A 9,202-nucleotide genomic window follows, 5' to 3' on the forward strand; every position below is an offset into this window, starting at 1 on the left:
CAATAACATACTTTGATGTCATTTCTGCTCTATGGTCTGTATATCGACTACGATATGATCAAATGTCGAGAAATAGATCACAGCGCAATGAAGATGGTGTTCAATAGAGAGTTGAGAGAGCTGACAGAGCTGATACAGTTCAGAAATGTAAAAGGAGAGCTAATATAGTTCAGCTGAAAGAGTTCAGAGAGTTAGAAGAGCTGAAATAGTTAAATATTTAATTTCTCTATGGTAAGATAGAGATATCGGAAGATTAATTTACTAAAAAATATTTTCAAAGATATTTTGATCTACTCATATTAAATTTGAATAAAAATAGATAAATTTTAAATAAATGATTATTTCTAAAATCACTTTGTAAGGAAGGTTATTTCTAACCATTTCTTCGTAATACTATCCAGTGTTGTTATGTAATTATCCCCAATATACAATGACAACCTCAGCCAAGAAATTCAGAGAGCAATAAAGGGCAAAAAGTATAACTGGGGACCCACTTATCCAATTACCTTCCACACATTCAAATCCCAACGCCCCGTAAAAAGCTCACAAAGCCTTCCAACTCGAAAAACCAGCAAAGAAAATACAAACCAAACTGAAGAAAAGAAAAACTACACACACGCACAAAAAAAAAAATCCATGGCTACTACTCTGTTACCCAAAACTGTTTATCCAATCCTTACAAACCGACCTTCAATTCCGTCTGCCCACTTCACCACCAAGCCACCATTTTTTAGCCCACTTGACCTCTCTCCATGCACCAAAAGACCAAGTGTTCAAACCAATGCTAAGAAAAAGAACCCATGGCTAGACCCTTTTGATGATGGGGAGGACCCCAACATGGAGTATGGTTCGTTGTTTACTGATGGTAAGCAAGAAGAAGATCCTAGACCACCTGACAACCCGGATAACCCTTATGGGTTCTTGAAATTCCCAATGGGTTTCGCTGTGGAGCTGGCTTCATTGCCTTTGAAAATAAGAGGTGATGTTAGGAGATGTTGCTGTGTGATTTCTGGTGGTGTCTATGAAAACTTGCTGTTTTTTCCTGCTATTCAGTTGATCAAGGACAGGTATTAATTTGCAGTGTTTAAAATGTGGATGTGGTTAGTTTGAAGGATTGTGTGATGGCAATAGTTCGTGTTATGTCTTGTTTCTGTCAGATACCCTGGTGTTCAAGTGGATGTATTGGCATCAGAAAGAGGAAAGCAGACTTATGAGTTGAACAAGAATGTGAGATGGGCTAATGCTTATGATCCTGATGATGAGTGGCCTGAGCCTGCTGAATACACTGACATGGTTGGACTTCTTAAGGTTGGTGGCTTTGAGGTTTCCATGCTGTTTCTTAACTTTTGTCTTGGTTTCAAATTAAATACTTATAAGAGAAGCACTAAACAAAAGCTTAATATTGTTTCTCCATCTAAGGAAGATACAGTTAATCAGAATATGGGTTCTCCACCTGATTGAGCTTGTTTGCATTTTGTTTCCAGTTTGTCTAAGGATTACCTGCTGAAGATACGTGTTCATGTATGTTCTCTAAGTTGTGATATTTTATCAAATTTTTAATCCAATCCTCCAGGGGAAAAGAAAAAGGGAAGAAAAAGTGTTGGAACACATGAAAACTACAGTAAAGCTGATATTATGCTAGTTAAAAGTTGTAGACATGGTGACCGGGGACTTCAGCTTTTTATTCTTCTAAACTTACTCAGCGGTTAGTTGGTTCCCAGCAAGATCATATTTTATATGGTATGGCATTATTGAAAGTTAATACTTGCATTTACTCCTTGCATACTGAACAGTCTGACATAGACATAAAGATCTTAGCATTCTAACTTATTTACTCGTCTTGTATATTTAGAACTTACAGGGGACTATCAATCTGGATTAGATTGTTATGCATGTTGCCCTGTTCTCGCAGAGTAGGTATTATGACATGGTTTTGTCAACCAAACTGGCGGGGCTAGGCCATGCAGCATTCTTGTTTATGACAACCGCTCGTGATAGAGTCAGCTACATTTACCCAAATGTGAATGCAGCAGGAGCAGGATTACTTCTATCAGAAACTTTTACAGCAGATAGTATGAATCTTTCAGAAGGAGGATATAACATGTGAGTTTTGCAACATAGAAATTCAAACATTTGGTCCTTGGAGCAATTTGGCTAGCACAATATATCACTGAAGCACATGTGCGAACACAGAGAAAAGCACATTTAAGAATTATGGAAGGATTTTCCTTTTCATTCTTAGTTTCAAGTGGGCTTGTATGGTATAGGTACCATCAGATGGTTGATTGGTTGGGAAGACCTTTTCGGAGTGTCCCAAGGCACTCTGTTGGCCCACTAAGAGTGTCAATTTCAAGGAAGCTGAAGAAGGTTGTAGCAGAAAAATACAGGACTGCAGGTGCAGAGAAAGGAAAATATATTGTGATTCATGGAATAGAATCAGATTCAAAGGCTTCAATGCAGTCTAGGGGTGATACTGATAGCTTGCTTCCCATTCAAGTATGGGCTGAAATCGCCAAGGATATAAGGTATACACTCCATTTAATTCTTTTTCTAATATATTGTGACAGTTACAGACGTTTGTGGTTGTGATGATGCTAATCTGGTTACTGATGAAGGCCAGCTTATGCTGTACTTATGTATCATGCATCTCCGAAAACTAATCACAGTTTTTTTACATAAATTTGATTCTTTTTTTTATATTGTGCAAACAGGGGATTTAAGCCACTTTTGGTCATTCCACATGAGAAAGAAAGAGAAAATGTGGAGGAGGTCGTAGGAGATGATGCTAGTATTGTGTTCATCACTACCCCAGGGCAGGTTTGCACCTTCTTTCATTCATTTTAGAGACTTAACTAGTTTGTGCTAATGATTCCTTGGAAAAACTCTTTATTTGAAACTTCACGAGACTTGTAGCGTTTGCAAGCCTCTAATGGCTGATCTTGGCAGGCATCTTTTAACTTTTTTGCAAAGATGCATACATTATGAACATGAAGGGCTGTGAGAGCTATTAGTTTAGTTGCATTAGTATTGTGATACATCATTTGCAACCTCATTTCACTCATTTACTAGCGTTAATGTAGGAAATGTGTTTGATATGGATCAACATTATATTAATCACAAGATTTATCTTCAATATTTGCTTTCATATGGTGTGTCACAGTCCACCAACCTATAAGGCATTGTCCACTTTGATCAATTGGACTTCACAGTTTTGCTCCACAAAAAGACATTTTACAAGTTAAAAAATATGTGAACACCTAAACACCCAATCGTACTCTAATACACAACCGATGAAGATTCACTACTTCTCTTTAGGAACCATGACAATGTGCTTGCTCAACCCATGTTGTAACAAACATCTGGTCTTCCAGCAAGAATAGTTTTTTAAAGTATAAAACAAGTAGTAAATAAGAATGACGAGTAAAAGACACTATCAGATTCTAACACTGGAGCCTTCATTCTATGGTCCATTTCTGTAGCTGGCTGCTCTCATAAATGATTCAGCTGGGGTGATTGCTACAAATACAGCAGCTATCCAACTTGCGGGTGCACGTGAAAAACCAAGGTAGGTTTTTTATTTTTTATATAATAATATAAGAAAACTTATTATACAGCACCATTTCTATTGGTACTTATGATTCTATTTTTGTGCAGCATCGGTCTGTTTTGCTCTAAGCAGAAGGGGAAACTTTTTGTTCCCAATCCAGAAGAGAAGAAATGCGCCATTGTCTCATCCAAGACAGGAAAGTTAAGAGATGTAGAAGTTGAGGCTGTTAAACAAGCCATGCAAATATTTGATATGTCCTTTGCTCTAGTATAGCATTGTCTCATCCAAGACAGGAAAGTTAAGAGATGTAGAAGTTGAGGCTGTTAAACAAGCCATGCAAATATTTGATATGTCCTTTGCTCTAGTATAGGAGATTTTGATCACTGATTCTTCAGATCTTGTTCCTTATTTTCCATTTCATTTCTGTTTGTATTCCATTTTGCATATTGCAAGATAAGTAATAAATTATATACATCTTGAAGGTGGGGCATACATTGTCTTTCTTCCTAGCTTCAGCTTTGAAGTATAATGCAATCAGCTTCAGACAGCCTATACAGGAATTTCACCTAGAAACTGATAATAACACCATAAAAAGGGATAAGGTGAGGCCAAAATTCCATATTTCAATTGCAAGAATGAAAACTAAACGATTGACACTAGTCAGCGAATGACTCTGAAGTAGGTCCTGGTTGACTTGAGGTCAAATAACAGTCTGGCTCATGCTCTCAAACTAGGCACAGGAACTGCACCTGATAATCATAGTATCCAAATCCCTTCAGTCAGCAGGAATTGTTTCGAGAGGGCCACTGGCACCTTCAGCCTCAAACATCTTGATAAACATGGTTCATTTTGGCTTAAGAAATAATTGTCGTCCAAATGGTGAGGCAGCTTATTTCACAATCAAGACCTCAAAGTGGCAACTTATTTCCAGCAAAACAAACAAAAGAAAAATGAAAAGGTGGTAACTTATTTACATTACTAGATAGTAGATGAACATTAAAAGGTATTCAGCACAAAGGCATATAGAAATCAAACAACTTTTCCACCATCCATGGCATTTAATTGAAACTGCCCTTCAAAAGGAGGAGCTTTATAATGCAACAAATTTATATGGTGCAGAAGGTGCTGAAATTGTAGACCTAATACAATAACAAAAAGGCAAAAAAGAAAGAGTATCTTTAGCCAATTATTACCATGGCAAGTTCTTAAAAAATCACTAACTGGTCATGTGCAACCTCCAGCTATCAGGAGAGAGGCTTTGCACGTGTTGCCAGATTTTCTGTTGATTCAACGTGCATCATAAATAGATAGCCCAGTGACCAGAGGAGAATATATTGGAAGGGTACCCAAGATAGACATGCAACAAGACTCATAATGCTGCCAACATACTGTGGATCTCTAATGAACCCAAATGGGAATTCTGTTACCCAGGGAATATTCTTTCCAAAGCGTACACCATAATAAGTGCCAGATTCACCAAGCAACTTATACACCCTGTAAAATTACATTTTGGTAAACTGCTAGAGGTAGATCTAGACTAGAAGAAAAATAGCATCACATCAATTCAATTCAAGCTAACAACCTAAATGCACAACACAAAGCAGCTGATACACACCATAAATGACATTTCAGAACAGCACAGAAAGAGAGTGATATAAAGTAATAGCACCATATCATTCAAGTCAACCGGACAACCTAAACCCACAAGAGCAAGACTAAATAGAAGACAACAAATAATTTGTTACATGAAGAGCAATAGAGAAGTAATTTGCAGAAATGGTTCTGGTCCTACAACTTTTGTGTGCAGAATGAAAGAGAATTAGTAAATTTCTAAACAAATACCTAGTGTTTCCCAAGTAGACCAAATTAGAATTTTTCTGGATTCCAATTTCTAGAATAAGCCATCAGATTCTTTGGAGACTCCATATGTACTCAGCACTCTGATAATAATTGTAATAATGTGATATCACAATCATCAATGTCTGGTTACAAGCTAAACCTAACAGTCCAGAGGTAAAGGGAAACAGGACAAAACTTGAATGAAGAACTATTACAACCAGTTTTGCTTTTATGATAAACATAAAAAATAAGGGCTAATACTAAATAAGCCCTTGAACTATCCCAAAATTCTCAAAAAAAAAAAGAAAAAGAAAAACACTCTTTTCCTTTTATTGTACCCAAATAAACCCCTATTATATGATTTTTACTTAGATAAGCCCTTATATTCACGAAAAGATGTCACGTGACAACATGTGACCTTGGCAGTCATTAAGCTTATGTTAGGTGGCATCTTTTGCACACATGACAAACTTGGCTTTTCTAACGTGACGAAATTGGCTGATTGAAATGACAATATCTTAGGAGGGAATATTTCCCATTCAGCCAATTTTGCCACATAACAAAAGCCACACCAGCATCCAAGCGCAAAGGAGACTAGCTGGCCATAAGCCTAATAGTTGTTAAGTTCACATGATAAAAGTGACATATTTTTGTCAACATGAGGGCTTATTTGTGTTCAAATCATAAGATAGGAGCTTATTTGGCACAATACAAATATATGGACTTATTTGAGTAAAGTAGTAAATTGTGGGGTCTTTCAACATCATATAACCCATGCTCTAGGTATAGCATATTGCAAACAATCCCCACCCAACAAGTCAATTAACTGTCACTACATCTTAATCCTCATGTCTAAGATATCGTCATGGGAGGTAAAGCAAACCACCACAATAATAGACAATAAAAACTAACGAGGCAAACAACTATTACAGGTGATGCCTCCACAGCTGCAGTGATAGTTAAATAATATCTTTCCCGAATTTCATGATAGAACTCTAGATGACTAAATAGTCAGCTCAAGAATATTATACACATGCCCAATCATTTGCCACAACAACAGAAAGCACAGTCTTAATCCTTTAGGAAAAGATCAAATGAGTAAAAGCTCATTGTAAAGTGTTTTGAAGCCCCAACAAGTCCCAAAACAGCACCTATGAGATGAAGACTTTCCACCCATGAAAACCTTCATTGGAAGCACTAAAATGAGGAAATTTTTGGACCACTGATTACTCTTATATTAAAGCAACTTCACCTCCAGGGTCTACAGTGTCACTTCTCAATTGTCTCTTTGTTCCTTCAAATAGGAATACTTGTTATTTCAAACTCAAGACCTCACTCACTGCATTCCCCAAAGGAGAGACCATTTAGCCACCATACCAGCTGCTTTCCTCCACTTATATTGGTTCCTCATTTTCCAAATCCTTTATTTTTCTAATGATAAACCTAAAGGGGTTAACCAAAATTCCAATAAGATAGCTACTATAAACAGCTCATATACTGATAGATATACAGGCATATGAACTTTTTATTCTTAATCAAAAACTGACTCAGGGAAGAACCCCAATAATCAAACTGTATTTTGTTACATATTTGGGATGATTTCATAGTCACCCAAGACAATATATGCAACAAGTTAGTAACTAGCTGCTTTAAAAAATGAAGCCTGATCACATCTATACTAAGGTGCTAATGAAATATTAGCTTGTTAAGTTATACAGACAGAAATTCCAAACAAATACCAGGAAAAAAAAAAAGAAAGTATAGAAATGTAGAGTGACTAACCTGAAGTTGAGGAGCTGACCAAAGGCAAAGAGGGGCCAAAAGTAAAGAGGGGGAGGCCAAGAGAGGGAACAAACTGAAAAGAGAGAAATGAACTGCACCAGCTTGAAGAAATGGGAGAAAAGGGCCATCACCTTCGATGGGTCCCTTCCTTTCCCACAAAGGTTCACCCATGACCGAGGATACGTCCATAACAAGTAGTAAAATGGGAATGGCACCAATATCCCTACGCCTGCCAACATCCCCATTTGCGGTTCTAGTTTTTTTCCGCTCTACTTCCTAAGGGGAAGTTCAGAGTTGGGACTTGCCAAGGATAGAGTCAAAGAAATCAGGAGCGTATGGGAATCTGATTCTTGAATGGGCCACCGATGTTATGTATGTTTTTTGGGTTAAGGTTTGGAAACAACAATGGGTCTTTTTGGGCTGTTAAAATTGGATCCTGTTTATTGCCTCATGAGGTGCCACCACCTCCAGGGTCTATTCTTCCTCTTTAATCTTTGCTTAAACAAAATTGTCAAATCTGTAAATCAAGTTATTAACCTCTCTTTCAACTCCCTTACAACTACAAGAGTAATGTATTTTGAACCAAGAATAAGGTTGAGACTGAAACATAGCGCCCGCAAAAAAGTTGCAGAAAGGTTTCAACTTTCAAATCTTCAGTGAGGATGATACTTCGAGTCGCCAGGGTTTAAACTAGAACTTTAAATTTAATCTATGGGCTTCAAGCTTGCTCTTGTGTGGGAGGGAAGCTAGCTACATCTAATGGGCCATGACCAAGTCATTCATACGTAGGGCTATACAAATGGTTAGTTCAGTTATTGGATATCCAATAACTAAACTAACCAAACTCCTACATAAAAAAAATCGAAATCAAACTGAATTATATAATTAATCAAATTAATCGAAATCGAACTAATTCGGTTAGTTCGGTTTGATTTTCAAAAATCAAACTTAATAAATTTTTTTTTTTGATTTGTATATATCTCAAATATTACTTATATTTGTCAAAAGAAAATGAAGAAAAACAAAAACTTGAGGAAAGAAAAAAGCTAGAAAGCAAACTATGGGAACAAGATTTAACAGTTAATTGTAGGGGTTTTATATGGGTGTCTGCAGTCTCCAATTTGTAGAACTGAACTGAACCATATTTGAATGATTGAATAACCTCTACACTCCCAGAGAATTGTCCCAAGCAGACAGAACTGAACCAGAATAAAACTTAAAAAAGTGAATTGAGTAAGAGTTTCTATTGCTTAGAGTACTTCTCTTTTTAGATTAAATAAGGATTTGCATTAACTAAAACAGAGACAGCTACAAAGTTCCCACATCTTGGTACAAAGTACCAAAGAAACAAAAGCTGGTTGCTTTCAAAAAAAAAAAAAACCATAGTTGTACCCTCAAGGTTCCTTCAAGATATCAACTTAAGCATGGCTTCCCCCACCCCCCACTTTCACTCATTCTGCTCTTTTCTTTTGGTCAACCACTTTAACACTCATCTTGTTGTAAGTCCAACTCTGTTTTAGTTCATTTCCATGACCCAAAAAGTAGAACACAACAATGGTTGCACTTTGCAGCAAATAGGAATCTTCCATGGCATTTACACGTTCCAAGGGTAAACTTTCTCTGCTAAAAGCCTTCCCATTTTTGTTTGCTAGCTTTCACTTGTTGAGTGGCCCTTCTACTTTTTTGGTGTTGAATAACAAATAAAAAGGCCAAGAAACCATCTCAAAGAAAAAGGAAAAAAGAGATAGAAAAACTCATCAATTAGACCCACAAAATTTCAAGCTAAGAAAACATAGAACAAAAGGAAGAGAAGAGGAACTAAAAACCCATAAAAACTTATTTGATGTGAAAAGGGTGAAGGATGGCAGCAACTTACTAAAGATGAGAGAAGGGAAAGAGAAGAGGGTAGAGACTAGAGACAAGAGAGTGGAGACAGGACGGATGAGAGAAGGGGAAGAGAAGACGGTGGAGATTGAAGAGTGGAGATGGGACGACAGAAGAGGAACTAAACAAAAAGATGAGATTAGCATTTAA

General features: G+C 36.9%; 2 protein-coding genes across 2 annotated transcripts; one reads left to right on the forward strand and one right to left on the reverse strand.

Moving 5' to 3' along the window:
* The first annotated feature begins 519 nt into the window (after window positions 1–519).
* On the forward strand, window positions 520–4,037 carry PNSB1 (NDH-dependent cyclic electron flow 1). Its single transcript, XM_007023374.3, has 7 exons — window positions 520–1,067; window positions 1,158–1,308; window positions 1,913–2,103; window positions 2,268–2,525; window positions 2,712–2,817; window positions 3,480–3,565; window positions 3,655–4,037. Exons 1-7 carry the CDS (start codon window positions 637–639, stop codon window positions 3,818–3,820), a joined length of 1,389 nt encoding a protein of 462 aa, XP_007023436.1. The 5' UTR covers window positions 520–636; the 3' UTR covers window positions 3,821–4,037.
* Window positions 4,038–4,492: 455 nt separating this feature from the next.
* Window positions 4,493–7,512, reverse strand: PLMT (phospholipid N-methyltransferase). The gene is made up of 2 exons (XM_007023375.3): window positions 7,169–7,512; window positions 4,493–5,041 (listed from the first exon to the last, which is right to left on the reverse strand). Exons 1-2 carry the CDS (start codon window positions 7,411–7,413, stop codon window positions 4,792–4,794), a joined length of 495 nt encoding a protein of 164 aa, XP_007023437.1. The 5' UTR covers window positions 7,414–7,512; the 3' UTR covers window positions 4,493–4,791.
* Window positions 7,513–9,202: the final 1,690 nt, after the last annotated feature.

The sequence above is a fragment of the Theobroma cacao genome, chromosome 6 (genome assembly GCF_053813885.1).
Source record: "Theobroma cacao isolate CCN51 chromosome 6, ASM5381388v1, whole genome shotgun sequence".
Classification (NCBI taxonomy): Eukaryota; Viridiplantae; Streptophyta; class Magnoliopsida; order Malvales; family Malvaceae; genus Theobroma; species Theobroma cacao.